This window comes from Pollachius pollachius (genome assembly GCF_949987615.1).
Source record: "Pollachius pollachius genome assembly, chromosome: 14".
In the NCBI taxonomy this organism is placed as follows: Eukaryota; Metazoa; Chordata; class Actinopteri; order Gadiformes; family Gadidae; genus Pollachius; species Pollachius pollachius.
In genome coordinates this window covers 23,024,223-23,040,412 of record NC_136947.1, presented here as the reverse complement: position 1 = coordinate 23,040,412, position 16,190 = coordinate 23,024,223, and the positions used below count along the sequence as shown (strand labels likewise).

Genomic DNA, 16,190 nt, shown 5'->3' with positions numbered 1-16,190 from the left:
GTTGATTTTACTCCAGCATGTTGCCATGACAATAAACTGTCACGGCAGTGTGTGTGTTTTTGTGTATGGTTTAATAATTATAAGGAATGGATAGGAAGGACATTAGATAAAATAAAATACAAAAATGTCTTACACTAACTTGCCCCCTCCGTGAAACATTGTGGATTTGTATTGATTCATACAACACGATCTGTTATAAATACGGATTACTTTCTATTTCTAGATTGTTTCGTGCCAATTCTTTACGTCTTCGCACTAGCTCCCTCTGGCGGTCGTCCTGAGATACGCCTACACGAACTCAAAAACATAGAGAACATAATATGAATGCAACAGCAGTGTTTTTTGTTGCATTGAAATCAACCAAATGTTGATGTTACAGCTAATAGTCGTTTTTTATCCGAAGTCTTCAGACACTTTATGGGTCAACTTTTGAAAAACATGAAGTTGTCGTCGTCCCCCCGCCCCCCAATATAAACTATTTCTAAATAAATTGTGATTATAAATATATCGAAGCCCCCACATTCAAATTAATTTATACACATAAGTACGACACTTTTATATATATGTTTAGTAAAGCCACATAGTTTAAGACGTAAAGAAATGTGGAATGGCTTAAATCAAGTGAAAAGATTTAAACAGTCTTGGAGTAATCAGTGTAAACATGCACATTTTAAAAAAAATGTTAAATGGTTCGAAACAAATAAAGTGAAGGGTTAAACAAATAGCTAAAGTGATAAAGTTTGAATAAATTGGAGAAAAAATATAGAACAGCTAAGCCGTTAAAGCTGCAAAAGTTTGAAATGGTTGAATCAAGGCAGGGTTACAGTCGACTCGTGTGTGTGTGTGTGTGTGTGTTTGCGTGCTTGCGTGTCCATTATTTCTGTTATTTTTGATGACGTAGGTTCATTCAGGGCTTTAGCCATAGACGCCCATGCTTATGCGCACAGTAATCAATACTAAACAACTGCTTATTTGAAATTCAAGATTTTATATTTTCGGTCGTCTGAATTCAGGAGGAATAGTGCACATTAAAGTGGAGCGTTTTAAGGTAAATGTTGAGATGGTAAATGGCAGCCGCTGGGGGGCGCTACTGGAGATCTTAAAAGAAGACATCTTGAAGATTTTAGACATTCCGCATGCTACGGAAGAAATTATAAGAAAACCTTTGCACACACAACAAAAATAACATAATAACAGTAATTCGAGGAAGGCTTTCAAAGTGGAAGTGTGCATCTCATTTGATTGAAAATATGTCACAATAAAAATATGAAAACAACTTGAGGTAAAATAATACAGTACAGAAACAGAACCCATCACCACTGACAGTAGATAAATCAATTATAGAGCCTAAAGCAGTGTGTAGGGAGGCTACCCCAACCTCCCTGGTTCAGAGTAGAGGGCCTTGATTTACTTAAACAATCTGTACAATCTCACACACGCACTAAAAGGCGGGGAGGACATTGCTATAGAGATTAGATACATTCATCTGTGACGTTGCGGACACCTGCATCTGCAACGACCCAGCAGGACTGCTATAAGTAATGGCACCTTCGCCTCACAATCATCCAAAGTGCTTGATTCAAGAAAAATGTAATCTAAAACTAAACTTTAAGTCACTGGACGCCTGATGATTGCAGCTGACCAATGAGATAAGTACTGCGTCAAACAAATACAAAAAAAGGTTACAAAAGTTTGCTTGAAGAGTGGTTCAATGCTAACCTCGTAGCATTTGAGGTTTGTGGTATTAATTATTTGCAGCAGACATGTTGCAGGACTCTTAAAAACATTGGTGAACCATTTAGGAATTTTGCCCGGACCTGAGGAGCAAAAACAACAAACACAAATGCAGAAGGTTGGAAAGAAAATGAATATTTCACCTCTTATAAATATATCTGTACTCTCTATAAAGATATCGAAAAAGACAAAAGTCAAACATTTCTGTTCATAACATTCTGAAGCTACTTAATGATACGTGTGTGTGTGTGTGCTTGGATATTTGTGTCATCATATGTTCACACGTCTCTAAATCTAGAGGTGAGTGTGTGCGGCTGTGTGTGTGTGTGTGTGTGTGTGTGTGTGTGTGTGTGTGTGTGTGTGTGTGTGTGTGTGTGTGTGTGTGTGTGGCTGTGTGTGTCTGCGTGGCTGTGTGTGTGGCTGTGTGTGTGTGTGTGCCTGTGTGCGTCTGCGTGGCTGTGTCTGCGTGGCTGTGTGTGAGTGTGCCTGCGTGTGTGTGTGTGTGTGTGTGTGGCTGTGTGTGTGTGTGCCTGCGTGTGTGTGTGTGCGTGGCAGCTAGCTGACGGTGTACAGCTCCTCCCTGCTGCCCTGAGTGTGTGTGTGTGTGTGTGTGTGGCTGTGTGTGTGTGTGTGTGTGTGCGTGGCAGCTAGCTGACGGTGTACAGCTCCTCCCTGCTGCCCTGAGTGTGTGTGTGTGTGTGTGTGTGTGTGTGTGTGTGTGTGTGTGTGTGCGTGGCAGCTAGCTGACGGTGTACAGCTCCTCCCTGCTGCCCTGAGTGTGTGTGTGTGTGTGTGTGTGGCTGTGTGTGTGTGTGTGTGGCTGTGTGTGTGTGTGTGTGTGTGTGCGTGGCAGCTAGCTGACGGTGTACAGCTCCTCCCTGCTGCCCTGAGTGTGTGTGTGTGTGTGTGTGTGTGTGTGTGTGTGTGTGTGTGTGTGTGTGTGTGTGTGTGTGTGTGTGTGTGTGTGCGTGGCAGCTAGCTGACGGTGTACAGCTCCTCCCTGCTGCCCTGAGTGTGTGTGTGTGTGTGTGTGTGCGTGGCAGCTAGCTGACGGTGTACAGCTCCTCCCTGCTGCCCTGACACAGCTTGTAGCCGCAGACCCGCGGGCTCCAGGAGCCGGCCCAGCCGCGGCTCCAGCCCCAGGCCTCCTTGCTCCTCTCGCGGGGCGGCAGCAGGAACACCACGCTGAGGGCCACCAGCACGTGCCACACAGAGTGGGTGTACAGGTAGTTGTCCTCCGTCTCGGCGAAGATGTACACGCACACGCCCACCAGCGCGCACAGCAGGCCGGGCACCAGGTACAGCAGCCAGCGCCGCCAGGAGGGGGGATAGCAGTGACCCCGCTGTACGCCGCGGTACACCTGGGGAGGGCACCACCACCGTGAGGCTGTGTGGAGCTGCTGCTGCTCTCATCAAGCCTCTCTTTGAGCATAGCGTCAGGCCGAGCCTACTCTTATGTCGCCTCGCATCACACTTTGTTGTTTTAATCGTACTCAGAAAGATGCTCTTCGATGTTGGCTATTCATAGGCTTGGGGCGGGGGGGTGCTACGTCTTACCCAGGCGATGACCAAGGCCAGCACTGCACAGAGCACCGGGCCCAGCATGTTCCACAGCCCCCGGCGGTCCAACTGCATGGACATCGCTATCAGCAGAGCCCCCACCACAAACAGGGTCTACACACACACACACACACACACACACATTTCGACATGTTAGAATGAGCTGTTACGGTCCATAGGGTCAGACGTTTTGCTCGAGGGTGAAGTAGACTGAAGACATTGTGGACCTGGTAGCTATCGGCTGGGGGTCCCCTAACCACTGACCCCCAAAACATTTGTAGAACAACACAAAACTATACTTTATTGATCCCGGACGGGAGATTCAGAAGAAGATTTAAACTAAACAAATTCAGGATGATGAAACGTTTTGCGGTAGTAATGCTGTAACTACAGTAGTTGTGCGTTACATATTTGAGTGTGTCGCGGACGCGGGCCATGCAGAGGAGGGTGACCCAGATTGAGCACACGGAGCCCAGGAAGTCACAGAACTGCAGGGTATCGTAGTCCATGATGCACATCACAGCCACGCCAGGCTGGTCGCAGGCATGGTAGAACTGCAAACAGAGAGATGGTTTTAGGATCCTGTACGGTCAGTAATACGATCTACAGCATAAGCAAGAGTCCTTTGTTTAAAGATCCCATATCATGCTTTTTAGGGTTAATAAGTGCATTTGGGGATACTAATGGAACAGGTTAACATGCCTGCATGTTAACAATAGTCCTTATTCTCACTGTTCATTTCTGCAAAACCAATTTCAGCGTCTTTCAAAAACGTTGTTTTGTGTCATGTGGCTTTAAGGCCCGCCTCCCGAGTAGCCCAGTCTGCTGTGATTGGTCAGCACGCCCACTCTGTTGCGGCTGTTCAAACGCTTTGCGCGTGGGTCAGCAAATTCACCCCCCCGCCCCCCGAGAAGTTGCAAACATTGCCACTAAGGTTTGAGCGCCAGCGAGCTGTTACAGGCAGACATTAAACATGCATAAATACGTCCGGTAACAGTCAAGGGGAAGGGTTGTAGTAGCAGGACATCGGCCCTTTAAACCCCAGGTGTTACCGTGGAGAAGAACAGCGTGAAGAGGTAGACGGAGGCCTCGGTGACGTAGCAGCGCCGCGCCGCCACCACGATGGCGGGCAGGAACAGGAGGTTACTGAGCGTGAGCAGTAGGGTCGCGGTCACCTGCCGGCCGTACGACAGCGCTGCCAGGCCGTCTGTACAGCCCCAGCCGCTCCAGCCTGCACACACACACAGACGCACACACACACACACACACACACACACACAGACGCACACACACACACACGCACACAGACGCACACACACACACACACACACGCACACACACAGACGCACACACACACACACACGCACACACACACACACACACACACACACACGCACACACACACACACACACACACACACACACAGACGCACACACACAGACACACACACACACACACACACACACACACACACGCACACACACACACACACACGCGCACACACACACAGACGCACACACACACACACACGCACACACACACACGCACACACACACACACGCACACACGCACACACACACACACTAACTGGGCTCAGCCCCACGGTTTCAGCACCAGTGTCCGAGTCAGTCTGTCCTCCGTGTATTGTGTTTTAAGGTATCATTTATATATATTCAACTGTTGTTCGACCAACTGTTTACATCTATTGTACATTGGTATTTATTTGTATGTCGTAATCAGGGCGTCAGTGTACTCTCAGTGGTTGAACACCAACATAGTTGGCACCATTTCCTGGAGGACCGGCTTTCATTGTGCTCTTTCTGGGCTCCAGGTAGTTAGCAGCCAAGCATTGAACTTCATTTACCAGAGAGCCGTTTAGGAAATAAGACAGGAAAAACCAAATGCTGTGATGTTTTCTGTTGTACTGTTCATGATGAAGATCAAAGCCATGCCGTGTGACATCAGCAACCACCGAAGGAAGGTGAAGGGAATCAGGGGGGTTCAAATAAAAGGACCGCAAACACTTCTGAAACCTGTTGATCCACAATGCCTACCTGCGTGCGTGCGTGCGTGCGTGTGTGTGTGTGTGCGTGCGTGCGTGCGTGCGTCCTACCAGCCTTGCAGACGCATGCAGCGTACAGGTAGGAGTTTGAGCGCAGGAGCCTGCACTCCCCGTAGGTCCCACAGTCCTCCACACATGCACTGACCGACACCTCAGGCACCACGGAAACCACCGACACGTTACCGCACTCACTGCTGGGACACACACACACAGACTTCAGTGTGCTGTAGGACTATTAGAAGCCAACAGGACATTATTGAACACTGCTTCTGCGCCACAGACAGGCAGTGGAGTGGTCTCGGGGTTCCACTCCCAGCCAGTTCAGCCCGCTCTGCCCGTTCCCATGCTGGCACAGGACAGGTATGTGCGTGTGCGTTGTACCTGTTGCAGGTGAGCTGCAGAGAGAGGTACCACGTAGCGGCCTGGGGAAAGGGCAGCCTGACCACAGCCTTGGGAGAGCTGCTGTTCACATGGAGACGGTAACCTGGGAACAAGGCTACAGGGTCGCACACACACACACACACAAACACACAAAGAAAGGTATAGTGCATTATAAGTAGAGCAGTTAGGGCAAAAGATAGACCGATGGAGTCTATATAAAAATAATAAACCGTATGCAAAAATGACAATCGATGAGACACAACAGTTTGATATATCGCAAGAACCCATTGTTTAATTTTGACATTTGACCCCTCAATGGAAAGGGTCAATCAAAATAATTGATTGACACCAAGCCAAACCATCGCTTAGCTCCTCTATATTTATTGTAAACAGTGTGTGGTTACAGCATGGAGCCCCAACCCTGGATTATCCAGTGTTGATCCATGTCAAAGCATGGGAACACTTCCCATGCTTTGTTATCTCTGGAAAAATCCTTAATTGTATTAATCTTTCTAAAACAACCGCCCTTAATAAAGTCTATGTGTGGTAAACTCTGCATCAGCTTGGTGGCTGGCTGGAGCCACTTCACCGAGTCCATCCCTGTAGGCAACTCCATCAATAATCAGGTCTATACTGGATTGCTGTTCTGTGTGTTTTCCCGTTAGTTAGGGGGTACAGGGCATATGACGCCATGCAGGTTATTTCAGCCCCTGGGGTTAATCATGTTTGGCAACAATATTGAACATGCTTATTCAGGGAGCCTTGCTGAGGTTATGACAGTGACCACAACATGAGGGGGATGCTCTGAGGAGGGTGCTGCACCTGTCTGGCAGGGCTGAGAGCTGCTGAGACCGAGGACCGGAGCCCAGGGCGAGAGGCAGGCTGCCACCCTGCTAGTGGTCCCTAGGGAGGTGTTAGTCTACACACGCACGCATGCAGACACGCGCACGCACGCACACGCACGCACGCACACACACACACACGCACGCATGCAGACAGGCGCACGCACGCACACGCACGCACACACACACACGCACGCACATGCACGCGCATGCACGCACACACGTATAAGAAGGAAAGGAAAGGGAAAGGAGGGGAAGGAAAAGAACAGTCAATGAAAGACAGAACAGATAGATCAAATGAGACAGTATTGATCTGTGCGTGCGTGCGTGCGTGCGTGCGTGCGTGCGTGCGCTGCTCACGGTGTTCAGGGTGAGCTGCAGGCTGAGCGTGCCTCCGCTGGTGAGTGTGTACAGTGGGTAGCGGAGCAGCGTGGGGATGGAGCGCGCCACGCTGACGTTAGGGCCGCTGGCCGGAGAGAGGCGGACAGACAGCACGTCCAGCTCCTCCGCCTGCACCGGGACGTCCCACACACACGCCGGCGACAGCCCGCGGGGGGGGGGGCCCCTCTGCGGCCGCAGTGGGGCCGCCCGCCGGCGTTGCGGTACCGTTGCTGTTGTTGCCGTGGGGCACGACGATGTCCGGCGACAGGCCCACGCTTTGGGGCTTGCAGCTCACTGGAAATTATAAATTCATCTTCAAAAGCGTTGGACGGGTCCCTATTTGACCGCTGGGAGTGCGACCACCCATTATCAGACTTTTCATTATCTGCTCTCCCCTGTGACTTGGGGCCAGCCCAAGTGGGAGGGTCCACCTGGATGTATGGCGGGTCAGTCTACCAGCCTACCCAGTGAACTGTAGCGGCTGGAGGGAGACCTCGCCACCATACACCCAGGTGGGCACTCCCATTTGCATATCGCTAGTGACATCACAAGTTGACAACATAGTATGATGGCTAGATCCAGCTGACTGCTTCAGTCCACCAGGGGGCAGCGCAGAGATGGGGCCAATAAACAGCTGTGCTACAAGGACCAATAAGAAGTGAGCTAAAGTGTTGTGTTGACGCAGCCCACCTGTGTATTTTGAAGAGACGTTGAAGGTCACTGTGTGGTTGTCACGGTTACTCTCCACAACAACGCGGAGCCAGGTGTGCCAGGGCGGGGCTAGGAGTCTTACAGAGCAGCCATTGGTCGAGCAGTTCCCCGTCACAAGACCCTCTTTCAAAGCGGAGGCGGAGCCAAGTCTCAAGACCAAGGGACACGCCCCTTTGCCCGGGTCCGTCTGCGACTGGCAGTCCGTCAAAGACACCGACAGAGAGGAGACAAACTCCGGGACAAACAATCTGGTGATGGTAAAGAAACAGAATTATACCATTATAAAACCTCAATACTGTGATGATTAGTCCGCAATCAAGTCGTCCCCTGAATAAATATAAAGGGATAAATAAAGGGACTGCCGACTACCATCTCCTACTAAGTTCTTTGACAGATTTATTCATTCATAAAGATAAACATAGTCTTCATATCATCAGACCATCATATACAACTGAATAAGTGACTTTTTGTTACTTTGGCCCTGTGGCACGATTGACACATCAGTATGGTTTGGCCACAGCCCGCTATACATCAAGAACAGAGCGGACAGACAGCAGCCTCACTTTAGCCGAGCAGGTCGGCCCGGGGCAGCGCCCTGAGGAAGACTGGAGGTCTGCTGGAGGATGGGCGTGTCCACGGCCCTCCTGATTGACAGCTGGGGCTGGAAGTAGTAGGAGCAGGACGGAAAGCCCTATGAGGGTGAGAGACAAGAGGGAGGGAGGAGAGACAAGAGGGAGGGAGGGAGGAGAGACAAGAGGGAGGGAGGGAGGAGAGACAAGAGGGAGGGAGGAGAGACAAGAGGGAGGGAGGGAGGAGAGACAAGAGGGAGGGAGGGAGGAGAGACAAGAGGGAGGGAGGGAGGGAGGGAGGAGAGACAAGAGGGAGGGAGGAGAGAAAAGAGGGAGGGAGGGAGGAGAGACAAGAGGGAGGGAGGAGAGACAAGAGGGAGGGAGGGAGGAGAGACAAGAGGGAGGGTGGGAGGAGAGACAAGAGGGAGGGAGGAGAGACAAGAGGGAGGGAGGGAGGAGAGACAAGAGGGAGGGAGGGAGGGAGGAGAGACAAGAGGGAGGGAGGGAGTAGAGACAAGAGGGAGGGAGGGAGGAGAGACAAGAGGAAGGGAGGGAGGAGAGACAAGAGGAAGGGAGGGAGGAGAGACAAGAGGAAGGGAGGGAGGAGAGACAAGAGGGAGGGAGGAGAGACAAGAGGGAGGGAGGGAGGAGAGACAAGAGGGAGGGAGGGAGGAGAGACAAGAGGGAGGGAGGAGAGACAAGAGGGAGGGAGGAGAGACAAGAGGGAGGGAGGGAGGAGAGACAAGAGGGAGGGAGGGAGGAGAGACAAGAGGGAGGGAGGAGAGAAAAGAGGGAGGGAGGGAGGAGAGACAAGAGGGAGGGAGGGAGGAGAGACAAGAGGGAGGGAGGGAGGAGAGACAAGAGGGAGGGAGGGAGGAGAGACAAGAGGGAGGGAGGAGAGACAAGAGGGAGGGAGGAGAGACAAGAGGGAGGGTGGGAGGAGAGACAAGAGGAAGGGAGGGAGGAGAGACAAGAGGGAGGGAGGGAAGGAGGAGAGACAATAGGGAGGGAGGGAGGAGAGACAGAGGGAGGGAGGGAGGGAGGAGAGACAAGAGGGAGGGAGGAGAGACAGAGGGAGGGAGGGAGGGAGGAGAGACAAGAGGGAGGGAGGGAGGAGAGACAGCCAGAAAGATTAAGACAACATTTAGATGACAAGAAATACGTTAAAGACTTTGTTTATGCTTACTAGCCTGGAAAAAAAGCTTTTTGCATGAACCTTTGCACTGATCCACAAACCACGACAACCTAATCCTGGATCTAATCTATACACATATTTTTATCCTCATTAGACCTCAAGACGTTGAAATAGTTTGTCCTAACAAAGCCTCTGTTCTTAATTAAGCATAAGAGCTAAATACAACAAAGAACATGAGAAGGTTGAAACTTCTCATGCGCTGTATTCTGCTCTTATGCTCAATGAAGAACATGCTAAGGCTGAGCTAGCTTAACCTGCTAACCTTATGCTAATGGTTCACTGCCCACCTTCTGTTCAATGCGCCCGTCGTCTCTGGGCAGGTGTGCGGCCACAAACCAATCGCCAGCGCTGGGGTCCGAGAGGTTAAAGGTCGCCGTGGCCTGAGAGGTCACCGGCAGGTGCAGAGAGTGGGCGGGGCTCCACTCTGTGTCGTTGGGAAACATCTGGCCCACAGGGTTAACGACCGGAGGGGCGCCCCAGCGGATATGACTGAGGAAGAGGAGAAGACTGCATGAGGGACAAACAGAGCACCCAGGAGAGCTGCCCTCGCTGCTTCTTCTGGTTTTACCACGGCCTACTCTGTACAATGCATAGTTCTATGAGTAGAATTAGTCATATTAGATCTAGTGCTTTATAGCTAATATAGATATTATAATAATAATAATAATAATCATAATAAGAATAATAATAATAATAATAATAATAATAATAATAATAATAATAGTTTAATAATATCTCAGTGCTCAAACTGAAGTCTTGAATATTGAACAATTAGGTCTTAAGCATTAATGCGTGTAGTATAGAATAAATACATCAACAAAAGGAAGCATTATGTGGCGAAGAGAGAGGAGAGCGGCTGAGGGGAAACATGCAGTTATTCTAAAAATATAGAGTAGCCAAAACAGGAAAGGGAAAAGGAAAGAGGGGTAGCTGCCTGGGGGATCGATAGGGGGGTCCATGGTCATTAAAGTGCTCACATGGTCACGTTGTGCTCTCCACAGAAGCCGGGGAAGCTGTGGCCCTTGGTGACCGTGAAGCGCCACCGCGCGACGGCCGCGTCCTCCGGGATCACGAACCTCTGGAGCCGGGCGCTGCCGAACCAGCCGTACCGGGACAGCTTCTGGGCCGGCTTGGACGACAGCTCCTTGACGAAGACCACCTGTCCATCTGAACCCACCGGACACACACTCACAATCAGCTTCTATCATACTGGTGGGCGAAGCCAAATGGCTGAGAGGTCCTGGATCATGTCCACAGGACCATTGGAACTGGACTAACAGCCAGGTTAAAACAGATTCATCAGACAATATAGCACTTATACAGTTTAAATATAGTATGTTTAACAGGGATAAAGATTCAGGAGATACCTGTAATTGGTACACATCCCTCACAGCAGGACATGAATATTGATAATCCGCGGATATCTACCTTGTAGCGAGGTCACTGATAACAGCCGTCGGTCTAAAGGACATTAAACACATGAAATACTCACCGTCTTCAGAGGACACAGCGGTCAGTGCGACGAAGAGAAAACATAGAATAATATGAAATTCCATTTTTCCAGTGTCCACTTTCTGAGCCTTTACATGTTAGCTCTCCCGTCCAACAACACGAGCCAATCGAAGCTCGACCCGCCGCCACTTCCGGGTTCGAGGGTAAACACTGTGACGTCAGCGGTGGCTGGTGGATTGTTGGTGATGTTATTTGTTCAGCTCAGTACTTTATTTGTCCCGAAAGGGATTTTTTTTTTTACAGCACTGGTAAAGACACAAACACTTCATATACAAAGACATGAGACCAAAAAAGCTGACCCCAAACAAACAACAAAATAAAATACCACTGTTCGTTAATAAAAGTATATTCCATTTTAATTCGTTAAAAAATAAAGCACTTTAGTGCTGTTTGAAATTGCCGGCCAGGTTTAACACTTGTTAAGTGCATTTATTGCACTAGAAATAAAGGAAATGTTATACCTATTGCACCTTACCCTTGGCTTCCTGTACCTTCGACCCGACGGAACGAGAACAAGTTCTTCATTGTTTTTATCGGAAATAAACAAGTAGTATGCACCAATGGTGATGACAGGATAAACTATCAATGAACTTTATAGATAGTTTAGTTTATTTGTTTATAATTTCCTGGACAGTCCCCTTTGATTAACCGTACAGTGAAAGGAGCAGCTTTAGCCTATTTGGTTCATTTCCAACCTAAAATACGAAAAGAATAAAATACATTAACATACATTAAATAACATTTATAATTACAGCAGGCCTAAGTGAAAGGGGAAAAAGAAAAACAATTGCAAAAACATATTGCACACAATTGAAGCAAGAACAAGCACAGATGATGGCAAAGACATCAAGGCAGTTCAAGCAACAAAAACAATACACAGGGGACAAGGGAAAAGAGGCCACAGAGGTCACATTGAAGGCACATGCAAGACAGAACATGGCAGGTAACAGAGATGGAGCCGCAGCAACAATGACTCAAGCAGACACATCACCTCTGACAGATATTAATGTGTGCAGTTATAGTTGTCAGACAGCCATGTTTTAAGGTGTGATGTAAAAGTAGAGAATGTATGTATATCTCTGATAGATGTAAGCAGTGAATTCCAATTTTTTATAGCTCTAACAGAAAATTATTGTTTGCCAAATGTGCTTTTCCTAAATGGGATTAGAAGGTCACCTCGTGTGATGCTTCTTGTGATCTGATTGCTGCTTTTGTGTTGGATTATGAATGAGTTTAAAGGAGGAGGAGCGGTGTTATGCAGAATTTTGAAGGCCAGGCAGATGTTTTTACATTTGATTACATCTTCCCAGCTCAGCAGTTTATGGTTATTTAATATAATACAATGATGTGAACTGTTAGGCTTCTGGTCCAAAACGTTGAGTGTTTTCTTGTAAAGAGTTGCTATTGGCTTCAATGACAAACTGTTAGTTTGTCCCCAGCTTGTTGTACAGTATGTCAGATGTGACATAATCATGGCATCCATGTATAGTTTGGCAGCATTAAAAGTTAGGGTGCGTTAGAAACGCATTAGTGCGCATCTAATAAATTTAAAATTGACTAGGCTAAACTTGACCATGTTGTACACTTTCTTAATATGTGCTTTAAAAGAAAGATAAGAATCAATAATAATGCCCAGATACTTAAATTGTGGCACAATACTAATGTTTTGACCTGAGATTGTTACATTCGACGCAATGTTTCATTTTCTTTTGGTGAAAATCATTCCTACAGTTTTATTTACATTAAGTTGGAGGCAGGAACGGTTTAGCCAATTGGTGATCTGATCCATAGCTGTGGATATACACTTAACATTTTTTATTTGTAGGAACCTTTACAATAAGGTTGGCTTAGTGAACAACATAAAGTTGATTAGCTCTCCAGCAGAATAAATATCGTAGCGATGAGAATCTTATCATGAAAACCATACGCTATTTAAAATGAAACACAGATGTTACAGATGTTTATTGAATCACAATTTGTCCACAATATTAGCCCCATGAGGGTGGTTTTTAAACATATTATCTATCATTAAATTAAAGTGAAACACAATATCATTAGACAAAGGCCTAGAGTAACAAAAATGGGTCATAACAACGACACTGTTGTGACCATATTGTTGTTTGCCAGATCAATCAACAACTATCAATTAGTGATGTGCCAAGAGGTAATATAGGGATATATAAAACATACAAACTCATACTTTATAGTAGATGAATCCTTTGCAAAAAAATACTATCTTTATATCGACATAATTAATATCTCATACATCTATATTATTTATACATTTTGAGCGGAGAGTCTTTTGAGAATGAAGAACATCAAACGCATTCCAAATCGGTCAAACAGCATTTATCTCTCAGGCACTTATTGTCATTCTAAGATGTAAAAGTAAGATCCTCAAAGTGTGATCATAAGAACGTGACATCGTCCTGTGACTGCACCCAGCACCACTGAGCCTCGTACCCAAACAGAGCCCTGAGCTCCTCCTCGGGCCCCCGCCTCCCTGCGGCCCTCTGGACACGCCCCTTAGCGACATCGCCCTGCGTCTTGGTCTCTCCTTTGTGATTGGGGGGGGCCAGACACCCACCACTCCCCCTCTTCGGCCTCTGGTCCAGGGCCTTCCTGGCGGTCTGCGTGTGGTTCTGGTGGTCCTGCGGCGTGGTGGGCAACCAGCCCGGTACCTGTGAACACGCTCCGGGCGGTGTTCCCGTGCCCAACCCCCCGGGGTCAGGGCCCATGCTCCACCTGAGGTCCCTGACCACCCCCTCCGACCAGAGGGCGGGCTTTGGGAGGCTCGGTCCCTTCTGGGTGGCAGCCTGGTGGGTCCCCTGAGGCGCCAGAGGGACTCCTGCAGGCTCCGTCCTGGGGCCCTCCCCATGTCCAGGACTGTTCCTCGAGGAGAGACCACAAAGACATTCAACACGAGACTCCCAGTAACAACCAGTCATGATGGGAAGGAAGTTCTGGAAGCAGCATGGTCTGGCAGTCTGAGCAGTGCACAGATTAAAGCGTTTGTACGGCCGCTGCCAAATTCTCACACACACAGTTCTTGTGCGGCGGGTGATTGACATGCCGTGCTGCAGTTCCCTAGCGGTGATGGCCGTCATTGTTGTTCTGCAATGAATGAATGGCTGAAAGTCTGAATGGGGCTGACCTGCAGGGGGCGAGGGAGGGCCAGCAGGCTCCCTCGGCGGTGCCCAGGCTGCTCTGGCTGCCGGTCAGACTGCTGGCTCCGCTGGGCAGAGCCCCCCCTGGATCCTCCTCCAGCCAGCGCAGCGCCTCCACGCCCTCGTGCACCGCCACCAGCTGCCACAGGATCTGCACGTCAGCCCGCCGGAGACACCGCTGCACCGCACACACACACACGCACACGCACACACACAGGCTATAACTAACTTTAATTAAACACCCAATAGCTAACCAATTACAAGCTTCAAGGAGAGGTTAATAGTGGCGATGAAATGTTTGCATTTTAAGCATTCTGAACCCTGTAAAGAAGTAACAAATAACAAATAAATATATATATATATATATATATATATACAAGACACGAGCATGCATCGTGTGCAAGCATGCGTGTGTTGTCAATCGTCAGGTATGGTGGAAGCAGGTGAAGAGGAGAGCAGGAGGAGATGAGATGAGAGGCGCGGCTTTGAAAGACATGCTAGTCTATCATTTATAAGCACTAGCAGGTGGACTAGTTCAACGTAGGCCTGCATGGGACAACTCGGTGGATTACACATGTTCCAAGGTGACGGAGGGAAGAGGGAGAAGTATTCAGGGGGGCAGAGGGCTAGCGGTCGCTGAGAAAAGGACCACCTCTCTCATGCACGAGATTATTTTCATTCAATGAAAATATACAATCTAACAATATAAATGTGCAAGCTTATGTTGAACTGATTAAGTCCTTACCATCTCTCGTTTCAGGTGTTGAATCTTTTCAGAAAAGCTTCCGTCGTCCTTATCGATGTCAGCTTGGTCTCCTTTCTCGTCGCAATCCATCGCATGATCTCTTATCGAAACAACGAGACTTTCCGGTGTTTTTCGCCCAATCTTTTTCTCCAGTTCTTTCAGATCTGGTAACGAGTCACTTGAGGTCCATGATGCCATTGAGCCGCAAGTTCCACCGACTCTCCGGGACAGAGTGGTTTCGTTCCTGTGCGTAAAAGCGCTGCGCCCTCTGATGCGCCACCAGGAGATGCTCGATACCCAACAAACTCGACAGACTTGAAAATCGCAGTTGCCAAAATCTCGATTTCAATCGGCTACAATACTCCCTTTGTGAAATGTGTATTCCCGAATTATCCACGATAAACCAATGGGCCAAATGAATGACACACCTTCCAAAGAATACCCCATGTGAGACAACGATGTAAATTTGGATCATGTGTCACCCCAGTTTCAGTTTGTAGAGCTTCTGTTACACAGGCTGTGAATAATGCTGGAACTACCGTCCATAGTCCTGGGACACAATAGCCGGAAAGTCGCTCCAAACAGGAGGTCACATGACCTCTCCAGCGCGGCCTTCACTGCCAGATGAGCTTGAAAACAGACCATCCTTTGAAGAGCGGGTTCATTGTTTACAATGATCAGAAACAGTTTTTGAGTTTGATGATTGATCGTTATTGTCATATTATCAAATATATATTTAGAAGTAGAATGTGAAATCCAAAATAATTATACTTCATGACAATGTTACAACAACAAACTATTAAGTTTGTGTATTAACCTATTGTTCCTTAATGTATGAAATAATAATCACACATTAGGCCATTTTGTCAGGGGCAGACCACTGGGGGGCAGCCAACACGCTAACACGCAGGCACAAGGTTCACGTGGTTTGCCCTGTGAATCTGCCCCACATTCAATGAAACCTATTCTCTAAAAAGTGTTTCTGTTACCGGTACCCCGAAGAGGCTCTGCTCGGTCTCCCCCTCTTGGGCAAGGCGATCCCTCGTTTTCCCCGGTGTGTACCGGTTAGACATGCACACCTGCCGTCCATCTCCGGTCATCATCGATGCCATACCTAAAGCCCGGTTCTTCAGATAACCAGTGTCTGCATAAATTAATTTTGTATTTCTAAGGTCATTTCGTGCGCCAGGTTTCCTCCTGTTCATCATCTCGTGTTCTCCTTGCCCCAGGATCACCAACCCAGTGTGCTCATCAACCTGCCTACCTGTCAGTAGCGTGGCTTGCCTGTCATCCATCCTTCCCTGTCCACCTCCTGTTTATTCCCTACTGC

The 16,190-nt window shown here is 48.3% G+C and overlaps 3 protein-coding genes across 3 annotated transcripts in view; 1 reads left to right on the top strand and 2 right to left on the bottom strand.

Moving 5' to 3' along the window:
• The window catches only part of rgs11 (regulator of G protein signaling 11), a 12,921-nt gene extending 12,783 nt beyond the window's left edge, over window positions 1–138 (top strand). Inside the window, 1 exon segment of the mRNA XM_079750328.1 lies at window positions 1–138. This exon segment is cut by the window's left edge and continues 1,103 nt beyond it. The gene's annotated coding sequence lies outside the window, so the exon portion shown is untranslated.
• A 2,052-nt stretch (window positions 139–2,190) lies between these two features.
• Window positions 2,191–11,069, bottom strand: pgap6 (post-glycosylphosphatidylinositol attachment to proteins 6). The gene is given in 14 exon segments (XM_079750230.1): window positions 2,191–3,095; window positions 3,292–3,408; window positions 3,702–3,848; window positions 4,347–4,525; window positions 5,409–5,551; window positions 5,739–5,853; window positions 6,561–6,657; window positions 6,941–7,142; window positions 7,144–7,255; window positions 7,652–7,920; window positions 8,236–8,363; window positions 9,724–9,925; window positions 10,414–10,603; window positions 10,929–11,069. Coding segments are annotated over 14 exon segments (2,283 nt in total). The 5' UTR covers window positions 10,993–11,069; the 3' UTR covers window positions 2,191–2,777.
• Window positions 11,070–13,356: 2,287 nt separating this feature from the next.
• LOC307086213 (leucine rich adaptor protein 1-like) lies at window positions 13,357–15,015 on the bottom strand (the record flags this gene model as incomplete). The annotated part of the gene is made up of 3 exons (XM_079751351.1): window positions 14,861–15,015; window positions 14,103–14,293; window positions 13,357–13,834 (listed from the first exon to the last, which is right to left on the bottom strand). Exons 1-3 carry the CDS (start codon window positions 14,948–14,950, stop codon window positions 13,357–13,359), a joined length of 759 nt encoding a protein of 252 aa, XP_079607477.1. The 5' UTR covers window positions 14,951–15,015.
• Window positions 15,016–16,190: the final 1,175 nt, after the last annotated feature.